Consider the following 23,028-nt stretch of genomic DNA (forward strand, 5'->3'; position numbering starts at 1 on the left):
GAATAGTTATAGAGAATGAAAGTGTTAGTAGGAGGAGGGGACCACCCCCTTATTTATTTAAGAATTAGATTATGCCTTAGTTGGAGTTAGATAGACTCCTTTATAGGTGAATTTCATATTCTATTGAGTGGCTTAGTTGGTTTTGGCGCGTTGCTATCCCAAGGCGCTCATTAATAGTCGAAAGTGGAAGTTATTCCCATCTGATAAAGTATTAGATTATGATTAGCTGGCATGACTCAACTGGATTATGTCTGGTTGATTTAGTAGTCCCCTAGGTGAGGTTCGACGGGACCACCGTAAGAGGGGTATGAGCATGCTTAGGTCATTGCGCGCCGGGTGGACGATACCGCCCCTTGACCGAGGTGTTACCATGGGGGTCTTGCAAACCCCAATATGGTGGCCTCTTCACTGGTTTAGTACCCTAGTGTGTTAGTTTTTTCCGAAGGTAGGACCCGAGAGGGTCAGTTGGAGGGGGCATGAGCTCATACTTTGCCATGGGCGCTGGATGGCCGATAACGCCCTTGGCCATGTCACTATGCCAGGAAGTAGAGAAAAGATCCACTGATAGAAAACTATTCGGTGATAGAAAGTTTGTTCATTGATCGAAATTTATTTAATGATAGAAGGTTCATTCTTAGGTAGAAAGCTTACGCATTGATAGAACGTTTACTCATTGATAGAACATCTACTTATTGATAGAATAGTTTATGCTAGTGAGAAGTATGCCTAAGTTAAGTTACCTCAAAGGTATTACAGACTATGATCACACTTACCTTAAGATAGACAAGCCCTATAAGGTCATGTGTTAGGTATTCTGTTTATGTTTTGAAAAGAGAAGCGTGAAGACCTGCATTGTACCCAAGAACACATGGTTCGGGTTGGAAAGCACGTAATGAAATTAAGAAGTATAAGTGGCCGATAAACAATTACTATATGTGTTTGTGTCTTATGAAATCATCTTATGTTGTTGTATAATATAATGTTATCTAGTAGTTGGCCTTATTATATTTGATGTTAGTTACTAACGTGTACGTGTTTATGTTTATGTTTGATTGTTGATGACCTTCTGTGATTGTCCTGCTATGACACATTGGTCTTTCGTCTAATGTCAAGCAGCAGGAGGATCATAGACAGGCGTAGCAGGTATTGGAGCTTCTTTTGCATTGCATTGCATTGGGGGTGAGTGATTAGGGCGAAGCATAACCTGTGTCATACCGCTATCTTTTGATTTTATAGCTCTTGTTATCCTTTGTAAACTTTGGTTGTATATTTTTTGTTATGAGGCCTTGTGTCCTCCCTTGTATATTTGTATTCCCGCTGCGTAGTTTATAACTCTGTATGATTTTAAAGAGTTGAGTCTTTTTAAAACACAAACGTCGACACTGGGACCGCGATTCATGCTTGGCATGTTGATTTGAGAAGCCCGCGACGAATCATTCCGTCGTGGTGTGAGATTTTAAAGGCAATGATGCCTTAGATTAGTTTAATAGTATTTTGTTGGCTTTACCACATGCCCGTTTTTTTAGAAGAGATGCTGCAGAAATTTCCACTCACCTTTTTAAAGTTATATTTAACGTTTACCTAAATCCTTATCCTTTTCTTTTATGTAACACCCGAATTTCCTCCCGTCCTTTACGGTTTTGGTTTCGTTAAAGGGTCGGAAATTCAGGGGTGTTACACGCGCAGTCAACAAACTCCCCAATTGATACCTGCGTCTAGTAGAGGTCGAACTCCAAATCTTTTGCTCCACATGTAGATGCTCTATTCATTGAGCCACAAGCGTTTTTAGTAATGATCAAATGACATGGGGAAGGACTAAGGAGGATGCTAGATTTAAAAAATGGACTTGTTGATTGTTAGTTTATTTGGCAAGATTTGACATTGTCACATTGACTTTTTTGTTAGTCGTATAAGTCGATGGTTAAGAGGATATTTGATATAAAAATAGTATATTTCTTATGTTTCACAATATTGGTTAAGTTTGATACGTGCACGATAATAAATAAAATAATTATTGGATGCTTTACTTAATGTTTTATATTAAATTTTAGAAATTAGAGTGAGTTTGATATGAGATTTACTAGTTTTTTTATTTTGCTATTTGAGTAAGCATCAACTAAGAGATTCTTAACATTTTTGCAACCATTTATTAAATTAATAGACCAATAAAATTGTTTAATTCATTATCTCACTCAAATAAAAAACTTTTCATGAAGGAAAGATTTTAAATATTACCAACAAAAGAAAACGTCTTAGACGAAATACCTTACAAATATTATAAAGCAAATGGAGTATTTAACTATCTTGTGTTTATTGATAAAAATATTGACTAAAAGCCTAATGTTCATGTGCACTCAACCCCATATATGCTCAACCTTTAAATATCTTGATTTTTTTTAGTTACTCAACGTACGTTTATTTGCGAATTACAGTTTTAATGTTTAGAATTCTTGTGAATTACAGTTTTAATATTTATTTTTTATGAATTACAACCATAAGGTATTTAGTGGTGTAATTGCAAATTGTTCTAGTATCTAACTAGACAATGCCCGTGTGATGTACTGTTTTATTAAATTTTTCGACATAAATTACATTAGTTTATATAAAGTATTACCACTATTGATAACACATTTAAGAATCAAATTTACGCACAAAAATATGTAAAATTATTTTATAAAATTTTAAACAAAAAATAGTTTTTATCATGAAAAATATAATTCACTTACATAAAAATAGTCACAACCTGAATCATATTAGAATTAAGGTATATTATGTTTTAGTTATCTCAAAATATTCAATACACCAATAATACTCATTTAATAAATAAAATAAAAAAGATTTTATAAATAATTGAAAAAAAATAATATATATGATTTTCCATTACATTAAATGATGTGTATAATAAAGTCAAAGATAAAAAAATAGTCATACAAACAATGACACCATCATTGAGTGTTGGAGGGAAAATTTTTGTTGAGGTTGTAACACGTAAGTAAGTTTAATTAGTAACGATGTCAACAATGTTTTGTTTTAGTAATAGTTTAGATAGATAGATAAATAGATTATAGATTTGAAATAAACTTGATCCAAACGCATCGTATTGTGCCGCCTTTTACCCTTGGTTAGAGCGGATTGCATCGCCATTTTCTGTACCGCCTTCAAAACCACCACAAAGCACCAAAATATTGAATCATCGAATCGTCATCAATCGATCGTCAAATTTCTGGCTCCATTTCCATCAATGGCGGCAATCTTAGCTCGAAAATCGCTTTCTGCTATTCGTTTCCGTGAGCTTGTAAGCCTTTAGTTACTATTTCAAAACCCTAAATTTCTCTATTTTTAAATTAACTTCCGTAACGATGAAATTCTACACAATTAACTCACTTTGTTGATTATTTCGTACTTCTTCTTTTGATTAAGCTTATGATATTTGTCAAACACACTCAACTTTTTGGGGGTAATATTGTATCGGATTTGCTTATAACGATCACTTTAGATCTTTGAGGTTTGTAATGAGATTCTAACTCATTATGGGTGGTAGTGTTTGATAATTACTTTTGAGGAATTGTTATTAGCTGATATTTTTCCTGAAGTTGCGATTATATGTTATTGATTTCCTTATGAATCATTAGGAAGAATGTTTTAGTTGGCATGAAATTATCTTTCGTTTATTGTGGACCCATAATTGGCATTGTTGTACTGGTTCTCTAATAACCTGGATTACTTGTTATTTATCGTACTCGTCTGTTACTGTTTTTTCTGTGCCATTATTTTAGAAATTATCTTAGGGATTTTTCTTACTGGGTCTTATATGTTTTTCTATACTTAAAAGTTAAAAAAAATGCGATTCAATCCTAATCAAGGAATTTTCATACTTGAGTAATGTCAAAAACAGAACAAGTTGGTTATTTGCCGCCCTCCATTGAGATTTGATTTCTCAATATTATCTTAGTAATGCTATTCTTGATCCGCTGTTCATCATGTGTGAATTTAAAAAATCCATCTTTGTGATTTGACTAATTGCTCCAATTTATAATTCAAAGTATATTCACCTTTGAATGCCACTCATGGATTTTCATACCAGAGTAATGTTAAATCGAACACTTTCAAGATTACCTCCCATTTTTAGGATGACTATCACCTTTTGTAGTTTAGTTTCACATTTTCACTCCTATAGATAAACATTTATTTGAGTATGTTACAAGTTTGACATACACAAAAAAGCAAAATCCTTAATCCTAAACATAGAGCAAAAACAAGGCCATTGTAAAAGACGATGTTTCATGTGTTATAATGGTGTGAAAAAACCATAATTTGGACTTTGTCTGGGTGTTTGCTGCTCATTACTCACTCGTATAGGTACTTGCTCAAGTGCAAACTTTTTTTGGTGAGGCTTTCTTCTTTTTTTTTGTTCGCAACGATATGTCCAATGAACATAGCCATATGCTAATGTTAAGAATCTATTATTGGCAATTAAGGTAAATTTGAGTGATAGATATTGGGACAAAAATGTATCACTGTTGATGGAGGTAGCGTCATATAACGTTTCCTCTGTCATTCAGTTGTTTTTTAAGTGTGTATGTGTTACTTGTGATGCTCTTCTTCTGTATGTAACTTGTACTTTGTTTTCCATTTTTGTACGCAGGCTTTGACTGGCCGACCATGGCAAGGATTCAATCAGCAGGGTACAAGATCATTTGCCACCAAACATTCATTTTCCACTGATAAAGGTGTGCTATGTATTGTAATGCTGTTATTTCAGGTTTCTCTTTTGGGGAATGTGATTATTATTCTAATAACCTTGGAAGCGAACTATTGGTGGTTGTTTGTGGGAACTATAAGGGAATTAAGCTGCAAGATAAAATTGAGGTTTATCGATATTCTGATTGTATTTGGCTTGTTATCAGGTTACATGAGACTTAGGTGGATTATAACTTATATTTTGGCCTTTGCGCTTTACATAGTGATTGCTCACTAATCTGGTTCCCAATGCTGGACAACAAGAAATTCAAGTAGCTGCATGCTTAAGTGCTTGATCCTTGTGTGAACTTGATTATTTTATCTTTGCTCCTGATTTCTGTTGCTCGCTTCTGTGTGTGCATGTTTTCTATAATTGTATGACAACTTATTGTTTGGGTTTGGGTTTGAAAAAAGGGATAAGTTATGTGGTTGAATTTATAAGCTCAAGAGAATATCAATTATGTCTTTTTTAGTTACTATGGATAGTGGTATATGATCAATTTTATCATTACTTAATTACAATAGGTTTTTGCTTGACTTAAGTCTAGCTTTTCATGATGTTTTCCCAAATAATACCCATTTTTTTAGTTGATAAAAATTTAATTTTGTTATATCTACTCCATGTTTTGAATGGAGAAGGAAAATTCACGTGAACGATCATTGAGATTGATTTATAGTTTATATGTTGAGGCTTTTGCATTGTACTGGGCTTTTGCATTGTACTCCTTGTATTTTAATATGCTTCCCTCTCTTTTCCATTGACTATTTCCTGGTATAGTTATTTGGAAAACTCTTCCATTTTGGCCCATTCTCGTTTTCTCATCTATGCTGAATCAACTTTGTTCTATTAAACTGAACTTACATTTTTTTTATTTGAATTAAACCTTTTAGTGTTTTCGAACTTATTTTTACTGATTCATTGTTCTTTGCATTTCCTTTTTTTGAACTGAATTTGTTTTTTTGCTATATTTTTATTGATTTAAACTAAATTTGTTGCTATATATATTGTTTTAAAGATAGAGAATAAAGCCTCATTCTTACTCTTTGATGGTTATCTGTTTCCCTTTGGTTGGAAGATTTTAGAAATGTCAAAAAATGAAGAGACTGAAAGTTGCGAAGGAATTTGAAGCAGATACCAATCACAATCTTCACTCCCAGGAGTGTTTCTGCTGTCATGTGATCAGTAGATTAGGTTCATCTCTGTGTATCATCCTTGATCCAAATATCTAAGTAATACAATTTAAATGATTAAGTAATTTGATGGTGAATAACGGGATATCTTTTTTACTATTGGTTTATTTAGGTTTGATTTGTAGATTAGGTTTATCTGTGTATTAACCTTGATCCAAATATCCAAGTAGCACAATTTAAATGAATATTTCCTCACTTACAGAAAACCTGAAGACATTTGTTGCTGCTTTTTGATAATCTTTTATCATGATTTTGACGAGCTGGTTTTGTGCATCTTACTAGCATTAGGGACAGGAGTACACTTCTATTTGGACTGCATTCATGAAATATTTATGTAATTTTATAGTTTTGGATTGTAATGCTTATTGCGTTGTAGGCGTCTAATTCTTCTTACCATCTGTTGTAGATGATGAAGAAAGAGAAAAGCTTGTTAGAGAGATATCAAAGGATTGGAGTTCTGGTAACAAACAACACTTTGTTAACTAGTTTATATATCAATTTCGTTTGGTCAGAGATTTATTTTATCATGTATTTTCTTTACGTGCCGACACTTCATTATTGGTTGCAGTTTTTGAGAGAAGCATAAATACTTTATTTCTCACTGAGATGGTTAGAGGGCTATCCCTGACTCTAAAATACTTCTTCGATGACAAAGTGACTGTGAGTGTCTCCTTTTTTCTTTTTTTTTTTTTTTGCTGCACTCTTTTAGTATCTAATATTTATCACATATTATTTCATATGCAAACATCGTTGATTCACTTCTGTTTTGCAGATCAATTACCCTTTTGAAAAAGGCCCTTTAAGCCCCCGTTTTCGTGGAGAACACGCCCTCCGTCGTTACCCAACTGGAGAGGAACGCTGCATTGCTTGTAAACTTTGTGAAGCTGTGAGTTGCTTTTTAGGCTTTGTTCTGATTATCCACTACATTTACTTGATTAATATGAATTTTCTTATTTTCTGATTATAACTCCTGTTGTGTTTTTGAATCTTGAAGCTATCTCATTTGAATTTAATGCATCTATGGGATGATTTGCGGAGCGTAGTTTCTATTTTTAGTTGGTCTTACACAAGCTTATGAAAAATTTAACGTTCTTTTAGGGTGTTAGGCTTTAGTGGCTAATTGCCAGCCGATAATTATGAGCTTGAAAAGCTATGAGTTTGATGGAGATTAAGGTTAAGAAATGCAATCAGAATTTCTTTATTAAGGAAATAGGGAAGAAAGATGGATAAAGACAGTTGCTCATCTATTATATTTTATTAGAGAGTGTGAAATAAGGCAGTTACGTTCTGCTTTTAAACGAATCTGTGATTTATAATCATGGAGTAATGTCTTTTTAAGTTGTTATAACATATTAGACATTATTAGCTTTTTTGAAAGTGTATCAGGTTCTAAAAGGTCTATTTTAAGCTTTAATTTGTAGATATTTTCTTGAAAACTTAAATTATGATGATAAGATGGATTATTTTCAAGTCAACGATTCACTTTGCGATGTTCGCAAAACGATTCGTAACACTGCAATGTGCCACAATCGCGACTGTTACTGCAATCGTGACAACATTCGGGCTATTTTATTGGTTCTATCAGTATTGGTAGAGAAGGAGTTTCATCATTACTTACAAAGCTCCATTATAGAGTCCACAAAACAATTGTAAAATTGGTTCCACCCATGGATGCTAGCATTGCACTTATCAAGTAGCTTTTTAGTACATCCGGATGGAGAGGATGTCAAAATTTGGAGTTATTAAATACACTAATTTATTCCAGCTAATTGTGTAAGTGTATCAACAACCTTGTTACATAATCACAAAGAAAGGGAAGAAATTTGTGTTACATAAAAAGAAAAAGATAATGCCAAAATGTTAATCCCAAAAGATTGGGTTTCGCTACATGAACCATAAATTAGTCCCAGTTGTCATCTATGTAAATTCTCCTTCTCCATTCATTTGGTTATATACCAACTCAAACCCGTACATGAGATTCATCATATCCTTTTCTATTCATTTGTTTCGTGTTTTCTCTCCCTCTTTATAAACCCCTAAGTTTTAATTTTCAATCTTTCTTAGTGGTCTGCTAACATGTTGCACATTTCGAAACCACCTTAAACGATTATCTCCCATCTTTATCTTGGTATATGTGATGCCTTAACCTTTTCTTATGTTTTCGTTTTGAATTCAATCCTTCTAAATATATGCACTCATCCATTGAAGCATCTGCAATTCAACTACCCTATCTTCCTAAAAGTTCAGTGTGCACATCCATATAGTAGTTGTTTTGATGACTGTTTTGTAATACTACCCTTAACCATTAGCGATACCATATCCCCGTTGTCGTTGAGTGCTCATTGCTCATTGTTGATCCCAAGCGTGGATAAAGGAGCAGGCTAAATGATAGGTTTGTGATTATTTGATTGTCAATTTCGGCATGTTTGAAAAATGTGATTATAGTTCTTGCTTTTCACACTCGATCATCTATATTTCAAATAGGTCAGTAGAAATTGCGGTCATAAATTCTGGGGTTTTACCCTTGTTTGGGTGTTATTCTGGGGTTGCAAAAGTTTTTGGATTTTCTTTTTGTGTTAAGAGGGAAAGCTACAAATGAAACTCCTGTTTAAAGTTATCTTCATTTGATTGTTTGTGTTCGGAGAGAAGTAAACAGAGCTTTTTCTGCTTTTCATTACTCGCCTGTTTGAAGGTCTCTAGTGTTGGAGAATGGAGACTGATGCAATGGTGTCTAGAGTGTTGGAGACTGATGCAAAGTTGGCTTGAAAAGCCTTTCCAAAAATGATGAAGTCATCAACATATAAGAGTCCTGAGACGGCAACTTTTCCCCCTCAAACACTGATAGGGTTCCATGGTCCTTGGAGACATTGATGAATGGATATTTTGTGAGATAAGTGCTATGCATATTGTGAAGAGGTATGATGAGAGGGTAGGGGGTCTCGTATTAACCTATCATCACTAAATATTTGTGGGTTTGATGTAAATTTCTTTGCTTGGCAAAGGCCTAAGTTCTCTGTGATACTTTAGTTAGCAATAACGGTGTAAGTCTGGAAACCTTTGCATTAGGTGAGTAGTTCCTTGCTCTACCTTTTGCTGTTTCATGCGATTCCTTCCAGTATTAGTATTGGAACTCATATTTGCTTTAGTGTTTGCATTGAGCTAAATGTTGTGTATGTTCTTGTTGATATATGTTTTGTTCTTTGGTTCCATATATCACTGCTGCTGTATTGATCACTTAATTTTTTAGCTACTGTCAACCTTTTAGGTCTGTCCTGCTCAAGCAATTACTATTGAGGCAGAAGAAAGGGAAGATGGAAGCCGTAGGACAACCAGGTAGCATGTATCTTCTTGAGAAAATCTTAATGTACTTAACTAACCATGTTCACACCCCTTAATCGAAGCATCTAAATGAAACATATTTTTTTTGAAGGTATGATATTGATATGACAAAATGCATTTACTGTGGTTTCTGCCAAGAGGCATGCCCGGTTGATGCCATTGTTGAAGGACCAAACTTCGAATTTGCAACAGAAACTCACGAGGTTAGTATTGTTCTTTGTATTATCAAAATTCTTTAGCTCTTCACTTATTCTTAATAGGCGAAACTCGAAAGCACTGCCAATTAAATACTCTTCCTAAAAGTTTGATTGCTTCATCTTTTCCTAAAAGTTTGATTGCTTCATCTTTTTACTAAATAATTTGTATCAAAATGTTTTTTGTTGCTCGTTACAAAAAAACAAAAAAATTGTTTTTAAAATACCAAAGAACTATTTATTTGTTGGTATGGAATAGTTGGTGCAGTTGTCTACAAAGACAGCAATCCAGCAACCAACTCTTTTCCCCTTGGTTTTTCCCGTATAAGTTCAATCCGTTTCTGAAGCTACTCTTGCATCAAAATGTCGCAGGAGCTTCTGTATGATAAGGAGAAGTTGTTGGAGAACGGTGATCGATGGGAAACCGAGATCGCTGAGAATCTGAGATCGGAAAGTTTGTATCGCTAATCCCAGTTACTTGACGAGGCTATGCTGTTTTTCTATTTTCGTTTCTAAATCAAATTTAATAATCTCTGTTTGTGGAATTTCAGAGATCATATTGTAATTTTTTTTGTAAACATTGTTAAATTAAATCATATAGATTTCGGAATTGAATTTTGATCTATTATTCGGCCATAATCACATGTGATGTGAACGCCAAAACATTCTACAAGACTCAACTTACATGTCTGCGCCTTGGTTTTTCTGTCTGTCCCTGCATTTATTTCCGATGTGCAGTTTATGGTTTATTCAATTCCATTACTAATGTTTTTACCTGTGTATATAATTTGAAATTTTTGTCATTCTACTCCTTGTCCAAAGAAACATGAAAACCATTTAGTATTATCGTTGTGTTTGATAAATGAGTTTTTTTTTTTGTTTATTTTTAGCTTTTGATTTTTGATTTTTATCTTTTATTTTTTAAATTAGTCAAACAATTTAAATAAATGTTTGACGATTGGCTTGTAAGTCATTTGAAAAGCTGACCCATAAGCTAAAATCAAAAGTCACTATGAGTTTTTTTATTGGTTATTGACATTTGGATTTAGAGCAAATTTTGTATAAATCATCTTATGGTGAGACAAGTTTATATAAGAGTTTAAATATTAAAACAATAAATGAATGTTATAATATCTAAAATGTGATTTTAACACAGTGATAAGCTCGAAATAACTAAGCATGAAAGTGGATATATTAGTTTAGTTGAATTATATTTAGTTCAATATAAAATTATTTCATAGTGAGACTCTCTTATTTAATAAATTTATAAAATTTTAAATTTCTTTTTCTCTAATTAGCTAATAAAATGGCCAATATTAATAACCAGTTAAAAAAGATAACTCGATCGACCATTAATTGCTATACAATATACATCTCTTTATATCAAATATGTTATTATGATTGGCGGGATTATTTAGTATAGTGGTTGAGGGCCTTTTATTTCACCTTTGTGACAATTATTTGTTTATCACCACTTACAAAAAAAAAACTTAAATTTACTCTCCCATTTACCTATAGAAATTCTCTAGTCCACTATAAAAAAAATACCAATCTTATTTAAAAAAATCCGTGAACAGATGGATGATATGAGATGCTGGGTAGAAAGGGTGGATGCGAAATTGCGAACTTCAAAGTGACCGACCCAATAAATTGGCAATGAGACATGAAAGTTTGGTTTGATGGAATACTCTATTCTCAAATAGGAGTACTTACTACCTAATAATTGTTTAAAAAATAGACAACTGAAATGTTATTTAAATCGTCTGAAAGTATAGTTCATAATATTAATTATTATGAGTATTTTTTAAGTTTTGCACAAATTAATTATTAAATGATCAAAATAATATGTTAAATTGTGTAAATTGTTAGTATAACAATCATAAATTCGGAAAAATCAAACTGTGGTTTTAAGGGTATTAAACGTTAATTCTGTATCAATCAAGGTCCTATGGTCTAGTGGTTAGGACATTGGACTCTGAATCCAGTAACCCGAGTTCAAATCTCGGTAGGACCTTTTTTTTATTTTTTTTGTAAATTTGATCTTTTAACATTTTAATACTTCTATTTAATATACAAAGTATCTTTATACTTAAATAGGAGTAGTATTTTAAATTGTGCTCTGCAGTCTGAATACAGTAATCCTGCGTACTACATATTGTGGCAGTCTGCAGTCTATTGGTTAAAGCTTTTTATTTTATTTTTGTAATAGAGCTTTAATTTTACATTACTTGGTTAATTCATTTTTCTCTTATCATAGGAATTCTTTAGCCTAACCTAACCCCAATCCCGAATCTAATAATATTATGATAAATTTAAAATATAATCAAAAAGTGTAAATACGGAAGCATTATCTGTGAATTAAATAATGGATATAAAGAGGGTAAAAAATGAAGTTATATTGTTTTTCTTGTTTCTTTTTTCACTTCTTTGCACCCAATAATCCCACCAAAATAAATAGAAATCTAAAAACAAAACATAGAAGAGTTCTAAACTAATAATTTACAACTTTCACAACAAGAACCCGAAAATGAAAATCGATCAATTACAGAAAAAATAAATTTTAGTAGCTTGTTCTTCATGGGTTCCTCGTCATAACCAAACTCGAACAAACTTGTTCAATGAATCTTGTCGGGATTTGATCGAGCTGCCTTACGAGCATTCGAGGATCAAACGGTTAGCATAAAAGCAGAAATTGCTCACGAAATCAAGCTCCCTTCCTTCAAACCTCGGACTTTCTTCACTGAATCACGAGTAACACGGCTGTACAACTCCGGAAGCTCAATAAATCGACATCAAAACTGGCTTGAATCCCACGAAATGTAGATAAGCGGGTGCATAAAATGTTATTGACAAAGAATGTGACGTGAAACAATCTATTTTGTTTTTCGATTTCTCTAACGTTTCATCGTTTCTATGGTGTTTCTATATCATGCACATCAGCAGGTTCAGGAAATATTTCCCTAGATTGCCGCTGTTGCGAAGATGAATTATCGCCCACGCCACCAACGACCTGTCCGCTGTTCTGTGAACCTGAAGTTCCCGACCGTTTTAGGCTGCCTGTTCCCTCAATACGAGAAGCGGGTACTGCGGGGGCAGCACCGACATCCAAGCTTTGCCTCCAACTTCCAAATACCGAAGCATTCCATGAACCTCTAGACGATGTTGTTCTAAGCCTTCCTGATCCGGCATTTTCTTCTCGTACAACTTTTAATGGATTCTCCAATGCTTTAAGAATATATCTCATGAGCGGTCTTCTCGAAGGCTTTGGATTGAGACATGATCTAGCCACAATAGCCATCGCCCATACTTCTTCTAATAGGTCCTCATCGTATATCAAAGAGGGGTCCACAATTTTCATCACGAGTTCTTTGTCGTATACATTTATATAGGGCAATGTTTGATCAATCCATTCCTTCACGCCGGCATCATTCGATGCACTCATGCCTAGTTTACCTGTGACTAGCTCGAGCAACACTTTACCGAAACAATAAACATCGTATGCACATATTGATGCCTGAGAACCTGGAGAAAATATGCGCAAAATTGTTAAAGGCTCATGTCTAGACCGCTATCACATGATTCACTAATCTTCTTGCGAATCGTGAATCAAAAAAAGCGAATTATGGTCGGTTTTGGGCTATTTTAGGTCATTTTACGCGAATTGCGAATTCAAAAAGCAAATTAACTGGCGAATCATGTTACACCGGTCTTCAGTACCCGTGACTAGCTCGAACAACACTTTTCAAAGCAATAAACATTAAGCAACTATCTTTTGCTACACAATGGTTTGAACTTTCATTGGTTGCGGAAGGGAGTTAAAAACGGTAGCAAAATATGTATACAACAAAAAACACACGAATAAGACTTAAAGCCTAATATCCCGATCGCACATTCTCATTTCTCACAACCAGAAATATTCAAAAGGCTGATTAGACCATAAGATAGAAGTTCCGCCTATATCAGATCATAGACCTACTAACCATTTCGATATTTGTATACTAGCATCGAATTTCAGCCAATTTAACACAAAAACTTCCATCCAACAATCCAAGCTCACACAAAAGCCAATTTTTTTAAACCGAGGTGACGACTGTCAGCTTACAAGGCAACAAAACAATACCTCAGGGAATTTGCATCCTGAAAGCTATCTTACAATTCCAAGAACTACACTATCGGAAGTTATCTATGCAATTGGTCATTTTTTTCAGCTCAACAAGCATTAGACCGTAACATCCGAAAACATGAGGAAAAGATAGCCCCTATAATAGGGTAACAATAGATATAGAGTTTGGGAAGCTCATATGTAAATAATGCCCGGAAATGCTTTATTTTCCTTTATTTTGTAGGTAAATAGTGCTGATAAAAACGAATGATATGTCATGCAACAAAATCATAATTTTAATTTCTTATTCAATAATAAAATGTTGATAAATTTTAATTCCGTTCTACATACCTGATGGCCCTTGTTCGGAGCCCCTGCAAATATCAAATAAAACAATATTAGTATAATTGAACGGGAGTAGAAGAAGAAAAGGCAAAGTCAAACTGTCAAGATTTTCCGAGAACACAAAATCCCAATTCCTTGATCATCCCAAACTTAACAATTTTCAAATAGATGTGAAATTTGTGAATCAGTGAATGCATTGCAATTTTGCGTGCATATACTTAAAGTATCCAAATACTAAAAATGTGTGGCGATAAAGAAAGCTACTTACTGCGGCAACCGCAACAATCTTGTAATGACTCCTGGTTGAGTATCTCCTTCTTGTACACCGACCTCACTTAGACTGCCAAGTCTTACTTCGAATTTATCGTCAAGTAGTATGCTACTAGCTTGTACATCCCTGCAGAGATATTGACGCTAAGTCATGGACAAATAAATGGGATTATATGGCTATGTTGTATATATGATGCAAAAATCCAAACAAAAAAAGGCAATCATTGTAACATATGCAATTAGATATTAAGAAGCATACATTAAGGGGTTGTTTGGTATAATAATTAAAGGAAATGCAATCAAATGGAAGCACTCAGGAAATTAACACGGTAACGATACAAGTAGTTGATATTAATTGTTTGGAAACACTTGAGATGGAAATGGTTAACACTTGAGAGTAGGCACGATGATGAACAAGGGAGACGAGAGATCAATTGTTACCGGTGGTGGAGCAGAGGAAAATGTACGGTATTGGTTTGCTTCTTGTAATGGAAATGTTTATTGGTTTAAGAAAATAAACAACCGGTAATGGATTTACACTCTTGATTCCGTTTAGAATCTTAATGTTTGGCAAACCAAACATGCTAATTGCTACTCCCACAAGTGACTACAACTAGAGAATAGAGATGTTCAAAGCAGACACAATGATCCGAAATTTACCTACCTTGTAACCGAATTCAATTTGACCCGATTTCAAAAATGATTTACAATTATGAAAAATATAATATGGACACAAAACCCGATTTCAAATTAACACGAAACACCTAACCCAAAATCAACCCGTTGACCCGAATGAACACCTCTAACAATAACCCAATCACATTGATAAAAAGTGCAAAACAATAAGAATCAATATAATCATTGGACAAGAATCCGCAAACACAAAACATATTGATGCAACAAAATGCAACATGAAAAACGAAAAATATGAAGAAAAAAACTAAATTAATGGAAATGTAGATTACCGATGAACAAAGGGCGGTGTACATTCATGATGCAGGTACGATAGACCCTCTGCTGCTCCGATTGCTATCTTTAGTCTTGTTATCCAATCCAAGGATTGCAAACCCTCAGTATCAGTACTAATCTTCCTGTACAAAGAACTTGATAAATCGACATTTGGCATGTACTTATACACAAGATATTTTTCATTTTCCTGGTCCAAGCAGTATCCCAAAAGAGGAACCAATCTAGGATGTGATACTTTACTAAAAAAGTCAAGCTCTACAAGGTACGACTCCCGTTTTACCGAATTCAAATTTATTCTTTTGATGACAACATGAATACCACCTTCAAGAACACCACGGAATAAATCACCGGAATGTCCGTTTTTAATAAGATTCGTATCACCAAAGTTATTCGTAGCATCAAGTAGCTGCTGATAAGTTAATCCTTCACCCAAACTCGAAAAATTAATCGAAACTCCTGGTGAAGGTGGCGCAGCTCCAGACGGAGGGATCGGACCCACACCATTCCCTATTTGCCTTGTACCGCGATTCCTTCGAGCGCATATGAACAACAATAGCAGAAAAATCAGCAAGAGCAATAGACCAACTCCCCCCAAAACAGCAGCTAATATAATAGTACGCCTGTGATTCGACTTCTTAGGCACTTGCCCTGAACCCGGAATAACATTTGTACTTGGAATCCCAAAATTGTCGAAAACCAAACCTTTCGATGTATAGAACGAGGAACATTCCTCCTCCGTCCTCTGTCCCGTAGCATTTTGGAGACAATTAACATTTAGGAATGCAACATCATTCACATATGACGGAACCTTTCCCTCAAAGTAATTGCCCGATAAATCAAGCGAACTATATCTTTGTAGCACCGATGTTAAACCCCCATAATATTCATTATTCGAGAGATTAAGCGAAGAAAAAGTCTGATTCCCCTTCAAGGTAACATTTGGAAGCATACCCGTAAACTTATTTCCCGAAACATCAACAATCTGCAACCTAGGAATTGACCACAATGCATCAGGAATATCACCCGAAAAGTTGTTATCGTTCAAACCCAAAATCTCCAATCCGGTCAAATCTGCAAATAATCCATCTGGCAATGAACCGAAAAGCTTATTGTTCCCAACCGCCAAAGTTCTCAAACTCCTCAACCCCTTCAAATCCGAAGGCAACGTACTGCCTAGAGAATTAAAACTAAGGTCTAGGTCAATCAGACCAGTAAGATCACCAAGTTGAGGTGGGACATCAGACACAAACCTATTATTGGAAAAATTCAAGGTCCTTAGATTCTGCAAAACCCCAATACCACGAGGAATCGACCCAGATAGGAAATTCGATGATAAGTCGAGGGACGAGAGGTTCATAAGGGAGGCAAATGAATCTGGAATTGACCCATTAAGCAAATTGTGGGAAAGATCAAGAATTGAAAGGCTCACAAGTTGACTTAAAGTAGAAGGGACAATACCACTAAGATTATTTTGAGATAGAATCAAAGTATTTAACCTACTCAAATTTCCCAAACTTAAAGGTATAAACCCCTTAATAGAACAAGAATGAAGATCAAGAACTTGCAACCTACCCAATCTTTGCCCAAACCAATTAGGGATTTGACCAGGAAGTTCAAATGAAGAAGCATTAAAAGACACTAAATTGGTCAAATTACCAATAGAATCAACAGCAAATTGTGGGTTTAAAACACCAAATCTAGTTCTTCTAAACCCAGATATATTAATCCCAATTACAGAACCATTATTATTACACTGAATTCCCCTCCAAAATGTACATGGGTCAGGTTTAATTGGCCAATCCTTAGCTCTAAGACCCAATGATGATCTGAGTTGAATCAAAGCAATTCTTTCTGAAGGCAAAGTAATCCTTTGTTGTTGTTGACCCACAACCAAAACAAATGTACTCCCAAATCTCAACAAAACCCACCAAAAAAACATAAATTCTACAATAAATAACAAATTGGGTTTTCTAAATCTCACCATTTTTAAGCTTTTAACAACAAAATATAGCAATGGAGTAGTGATCTACACATCTTTTTTGTTCTTCCTTTCAACTAACTTCCAATGTTAGTCTTCTACAAAGCAATTTTTGTCCCAAAAAACTTGGTAATCATTAAGGGTAGTTGAGAAAAAACAATGCTGAATTGCATTCTTTTCCAATTTTTCCTTCTACCCAACTAAAATTTTCAACTTTTTTTTTTCCTAAATTAACGAAGAAAAGAAAAGGATTAAATCTTTACCTATTTCTTCACAAGCTTGAGTAGCTTTCATTTCTGGTGGTGTAAAAAATCAGCATCTTTTTCTCTGAATACTTAAATCAGTTACAGTATCACCCACCAACTCTCTCTCTAGAAAAATTCTAGCTTTTTCTTGGGTTAACAATGGTGTTTTGGGATGTTGAGAGAAAAAGAGTAAATTCAGATCATATAATTTTAAAAAATAATTTATGGGTTATTTTAAAGTTAATAATAATTGATAATATTATTAATTTTTTTGAGAGAAAGAAGAGAGAGAGAGATTTGGAATTTTGGATGGGTTTGATTTGAAGTTGTGCTGGTCAAGCCGTCTGTCTACAATTTTTTTTTTTTTAAATTAATTTTTTTGAATGTGTCACTCTCTTATACACAAAGCTATAGTCTACTTTTATTACCAAAAAGCTTTTAAAAAAGGGCCTCTTTTATAGATGATGACATGAATCTTTTGGTTTTTAGTTCTCTTTGATTTTCTATTTGGCGTGTTTGTTGTTGTATAAAAGGAATGGAAAAGTCCTTAAAAAATATTAATTTATATTTTTATTAAAAAGGCAAATTAAGGAAAGAGAGGTTTAAGAGATGGACAGTGAGAATCAAATTTATAAGTTATGATATTATTTAAAAAAAGTGATATTTACGCTAATCAAGACAAAATTTGATTAAGAAAAAGTTAATCATGCTATTATTTTGAAAAGTCCTAATAAATGATTATTGAATTTGTATTATTATTGAATTTGTATTATTGTTGAAAAGTCTTGAATTTACACATTTTGTTGGAAATCTTTTATGTTTAGTCTAAGTATGTTAGCTAAAAAATTAATGGTCTAAATATGCTATTAGGATTCCAAGAAATAAAAATAAAAGAAAAGGATTTCAAGAAATAAAGTTTTACTAAAAAGCTATTAAATAAAAAATATATTGATAATATCAAAGTTAAATGGAAAGTAAAGATGTGATTTTTAACTTTTTGGCAAGGTGTATCTAAATTATGAGTTATGACTAAAGAAAATAAAACAAAAATATTCTATATATCTACAATAAGGAAATTGAACCATAAGCGCCATGTATAAAGAGCTTAAAATGTAAATACTAAAACATAGATTATATCCATTAACACGTAATTTGGTAATAAATTTTTAATATAATATTATTATTTAAATAATATAATTAATATATATAAATATTCCTTAATAAATGTTATATTATCTCAATCAACAAAGGAATACTTCATATTTTAAGTCTTATTATAAAAAAAATTTATCAATCAAATATTCTATTAATTGTTCCATTCAACTTTATAAAAAAAATATCTTGAGAATCAATCACATACTACTAGATAATTATTAGGGCTCATTAGGAGTATATAAGTTTTAAAAACATTGGTTTAGACTCAATCTTCCTTATTTCATGCCTCAATATCTTTAAATACATATTATAAAAAATTATAAAAAATATATAACAAAAAAGTATACATTAAGACGAATCTAACGAGATCTCACATGGACATATTATATCATCTATATATGTCTTAAAAATCTTAATTAAATTTCTCTCTCCAATTTAAAATATTTTAAACGGAAAAAACATTAAAAAATGGAGGGAGTATTAATACTCAATATAGTCACTTTATTGTTATTGATTATAATATTTTCTTATTAAACCTTTTTTTTTACATATTTACTTTATTCTAAACGAAATTCAATTAGTATTTATCAAGAAAAAATAAATAACACAATAATATATATATATATATATATATATATATATATATATATATATATATATATATATATATATATATATATATATATATATATATATATATATATATATATATTCTATTCAACAGGACTCATAGAAAAAATGACTAATGAGTACTAATTAGTGGAGGCACATTTTGTTTTTGAATAATGATCTACACTGAATAAAAGTAGAAAAAGAAGTATCTATTAAACTTGATTTATTATTATACTGAAAATAATTTAAAAGAAATAAGCTCTAGAATTTTAAATTGGTTCTTGATGCAAATTAATCTACAAAAATTGAAAATAGATAGAAAGTTTTGCAATTTAATGATTTTATTATTATTACTCTTATTATAATCCAATAATCAATTATTGTAGTACAATCAAAATAATACTCAAATCAAGTAATAATTATGAAGAATTATGAAGAGTTCAAAAACATACATCACAAGCACATTCTAATTTAGAGCTGAAAATCAAATCTAGAGTATAATTTTTTCTAAATTATATCATTTTCTGAAAAATACATACTCTATTTTATTAATTATTATTGTCGTATTTGATTTTATACATTTGCCAATACACATATTTAATCATAAATATCACTAATTTGCTAAATAAAAAATTATTAAAAATTAGTATTAGTAAAATTTACATTGAACCAAATTAAACGAGATCACATTTAATTATGTTTTAATTTATAGATTAATAATAAAATACAAATTAAAAGTGATCAATAAATAATATTTAAAAAGCAAATAGGACAATAATGGTGAATAATAGGGAGTACTGTATTCATTTGGTAGCAAGTATTAAATAGTGGAAATAACTGAATGTTAGTATAACTTTCGTAGAAATATCTCTTGACAAGTTTAATGATCTTGCTTGTTTTTCCTCAATTTTATTACTTTATAAAATTCATTCAACTAATGCATTATCATTTAAAAATAAAATATTAGATGATAATAGAGAATAAAAAAGAAAAAAACTTTAATAATATTACAAATTATTTTCATTACCATGATTTAATATTAATAGTCAAACAAACGCGTGTTTGTGTAAAGCCATGGTGTGGTTTCTAGGACAAAAATTTAGGGGTATGTGACCTCCGGTAACGGTTTTTTATTGGAAATAGTTGACTTACGGTGAAGCTGCTAAAGACAGCTAAGCTTAATTGAATCTGATGGATCTATGTGAATGACCTTACTCCTAAGCTTGCATTATTTTTGATCTTTTCAAATTAAATTATTCTACTTGTTGCCACAACATCATTAATGCTAATATTTGATAAAAACTACAACATTTTCATTTCATTACTTTCTTCCTTTTTAAATTTGATACTAACAGTAATATATTCTCGTACAATATATTATTTTCAATCGAAAACTCAAAAGATATATGAGAATACATGCCTTAAATGTTTAATTCCGAACAATAATTTAAACCTACCAAGCTACCAAGCCAGTCATTAATCAACAATTAGTATATTTTTAAATATCTCTTATAATATATTACTTTCAATTAAAAACTCAAAGTAGTACATAGTTTTAAAAAAATGCTTTACTTTCCTCTCTAATTCCTTGTGAGGATTGAATAGTTGTTAAATTAAATGCAAAAAATGTTTTTTTTTATATATATTTGTGTGATTAATTATATTATGTTGACTTTTGCATTATGATGTATGTCACTTTGACCTTATTAATTTTTTTCATTATTTATAGGAGTAATTAAAATTTCAATATTAATAATTTGAAGTATATAACTTGTTTATCCCTACTTCAAAGTTGTGTAACATGAAATTATTGTTAATATAATGTCAATGTAATTTTTGATTCTTTTTTGTATGTATTCTATGGATTTTCTAGTCTACTCTCAAATAAAAAAGTTATAATTACCATAAAAGGATTAAAATTAATCTTGGCAAAATTATTAATTAAATATGACTTTAAATCTAAATTGCATGTAATAATTGAATATATATTATCGGCGGGTATGAATATGGTGACAAAATTCATTTTATAATATATCAATATAATATATTATTCATTTAATTATTATTACTTCTCTCAGAAATATTATATTTTCTCTCTTTTCAGAAGTACATTATAATAAATCATTCATTGGAATTTAAAACAGTCTACTATGTTGTTGATGCAATATTAATTTTATGTATTATTAGAGCCTTCCCAACCGTGTTAATAAAGTTTTATATGGAAAGAAATAAAATGATAGTCCTGCAATAGAATTAGAGAACACTTTGCCATTTGTACCAATTTTGGCAACCGCCAACCCAAATTATAAATTATATTGTATCATTGTTAGTACGTTTTGATTATAAAATACACAAAAATAACAGCGTTAAGGTTAAATTTAATTTCAAAATTTTACCTTATTTATGAGACTGTTTCATGTTGAAATCTCAAAATAAGAAGCTTATAAGCTAATTTTTTTTTATTATTGGGCTATTTAATCCAAGTATGAATCATATCTTACAGTGAAACCGTCTCATATAAAAATTTAGTAAAAATACTTATTTCAATTGAGATGAGACTTAATTCTCATCTAGTAAGTATTAATATTTTTTTATCTCAAAAAAAAAGTATTAGTATTTTTTATTTTTTAATTTTTTTTTTGGGGAAAAATTAGTTAGTACTTAGTACTTCTTATTTAAGGTTTACCAAGTTTGGTGGACAATAAAGAAAAGAAGTACTATCAAAAAAATGCATCAATTTTAGTTGACGAATATTTTGAAGGTACACAACAAGCCCCCCTATTGAGCTTTGTCTCCTAGGAATTGCAAGGATTTTTTTTAGTACGTTTCATAAAGTTTACTACAGTTTAATTTTTGGTAATAAGTTATAATTTTTAAAACTTTTATTTATATATTTAGCTTATTTGAATATTCTTTAAAATAGAATTGTTTATGTACGATTTATTGTTTTTGATGAGGTTAGTGATGATTTGGTTCACTTAAGTCTTGCTTAGTTTGACATACATTTTGAGATTCAATTACCATTTGAAGTCAAGGAATGTTGAATTTGAGATTATATCCCAAAGATAACTTTGTTGAAATTGATCTAAAATTTTGAAAATCATTAACTTTGAAGATGTAGCATGTACACCTTGAAAAATGATCATGCTCACTTAGTTGATTAAAGGAAAGCATGAAAGAAATGTGAAATGTGTGCAAAGAACCATTGATAATTTGCTATTTTAGTGTAAATTAAATAATTGGTAAAATAACACTGGAAAAAAGCAATAAAAAAGATATTAAAGAATTATGTGAACAAAGCAAGAAATGAGACAATAAGGTCCTACCTAGTTAGGTTTGCCCAAATAAGCGCAAAGGCGCTCAAACAAGCAGTTCGACCATCCTTGTTATTGTTGCGTATCTTTTGCTTATAGTCCAATAAAAATTACCCAGTTTTCTTGTTTGTATATACACTCCCTCATGTCTTAGTATACTTTGGCTTCCCCAACCTTTGCTCTTTAGCTATTTCTCTTTCGAATACAACTAATTTACTTTACCAATGTAATTCCTTCATACTCTGTGAGTTTTTATTTTTATCCTTTAAACACGTAATCAAAAACTAGTCAAAGTGAGGACGTAGACAAATTTAGTGAACCTCTTAAATTATTACTCCTATGTTTGTTATTTTAGTTTCTTCATTGCTCATGTCATTTTATTTACTTGAAAAATTGATCTTGTTCATTGAATACATCAATTGCATATATCAGACATCAACATGCTCAACATTCCTACTTATTATTTTGCACTTTTTATTGGTTATAAACTAATTATTTTAGTTTTAAAAAAACCTAATTAAATGATTATATACATAAAATATTGCATTTAAGTTATTAACAAATGGATAATCCT

General features: G+C 31.6%; 2 protein-coding genes and 1 non-coding gene across 3 annotated transcripts; 2 read left to right on the forward strand and 1 right to left on the reverse strand.

Annotated features, from left to right (window-relative positions):
• Positions 1-3,077: 3,077 nt before the first annotated feature.
• LOC130828845 (NADH dehydrogenase [ubiquinone] iron-sulfur protein 8, mitochondrial-like) lies at positions 3,078-10,244 on the forward strand. Its single transcript, XM_057694862.1, has 8 exons — positions 3,078-3,295; positions 4,646-4,730; positions 6,338-6,391; positions 6,500-6,591; positions 6,704-6,817; positions 9,197-9,264; positions 9,362-9,473; positions 9,837-10,244. Exons 1-8 carry the CDS (start codon positions 3,242-3,244, stop codon positions 9,930-9,932), a joined length of 675 nt encoding a protein of 224 aa, XP_057550845.1. The 5' UTR covers positions 3,078-3,241; the 3' UTR covers positions 9,933-10,244.
• A 1,162-nt stretch (positions 10,245-11,406) lies between these two features.
• On the forward strand, positions 11,407-11,478 carry TRNAQ-CUG (transfer RNA glutamine (anticodon CUG)). The gene has a single exon. It is a non-coding gene; the product is annotated as a tRNA-Gln (tRNA).
• A 352-nt stretch (positions 11,479-11,830) lies between these two features.
• On the reverse strand, positions 11,831-17,720 carry LOC130828801 (probable LRR receptor-like serine/threonine-protein kinase At2g16250). The gene is made up of 4 exons (XM_057694804.1): positions 15,147-17,720; positions 14,180-14,308; positions 13,918-13,940; positions 11,831-12,986 (listed from the first exon to the last, which is right to left on the reverse strand). Exons 1-4 carry the CDS (start codon positions 17,132-17,134, stop codon positions 12,376-12,378), a joined length of 2,751 nt encoding a protein of 916 aa, XP_057550787.1. The 5' UTR covers positions 17,135-17,720; the 3' UTR covers positions 11,831-12,375.
• Between the last annotated feature and the right edge of the window lie 5,308 nt (positions 17,721-23,028).

Source organism: Amaranthus tricolor, chromosome 1 (genome assembly GCF_026212465.1).
Source record: "Amaranthus tricolor cultivar Red isolate AtriRed21 chromosome 1, ASM2621246v1, whole genome shotgun sequence".
NCBI lineage: Eukaryota > Viridiplantae > Streptophyta > Magnoliopsida > Caryophyllales > Amaranthaceae > Amaranthus > Amaranthus tricolor.

What these genes read in the sequence shown, in the direction of transcription:
- LOC130828845 (XM_057694862.1), top strand. Translation starts at nt 3,242, where the DNA reads ATGGCGGCAATCTTAGCTCGAAAATCGCTTTCTGCTATTCGTTTCCGT. An exon ending in ATCAAAGGATTGGAGTTCTG is followed by an intron (nt 6,392 to 6,499) that starts GTAACAAACAAC and finishes TATTGGTTGCAG; the next exon opens with TTTTTGAGAGAAGCATAAAT. An exon ending in CTTGTAAACTTTGTGAAGCT is followed by an intron (nt 6,818 to 9,196) that starts GTGAGTTGCTTT and finishes TCAACCTTTTAG; the next exon opens with GTCTGTCCTGCTCAAGCAAT.
- LOC130828801 (XM_057694804.1), bottom strand. Translation starts at nt 17,134, where the DNA reads ATGGTGAGATTTAGAAAACCCAATTTGTTATTTATTGTAGAATTTATG. An exon ending in ACACCGCCCTTTGTTCATCG is followed by an intron (nt 14,309 to 15,146) that starts GTAATCTACATT and finishes ATATCTCTGCAG; the next exon opens with GGATGTACAAGCTAGTAGCA. An exon ending in CTCCGAACAAGGGCCATCAG is followed by an intron (nt 12,987 to 13,917) that starts GTATGTAGAACG and finishes TATTTTCTCCAG; the next exon opens with GTTCTCAGGCATCAATATGT.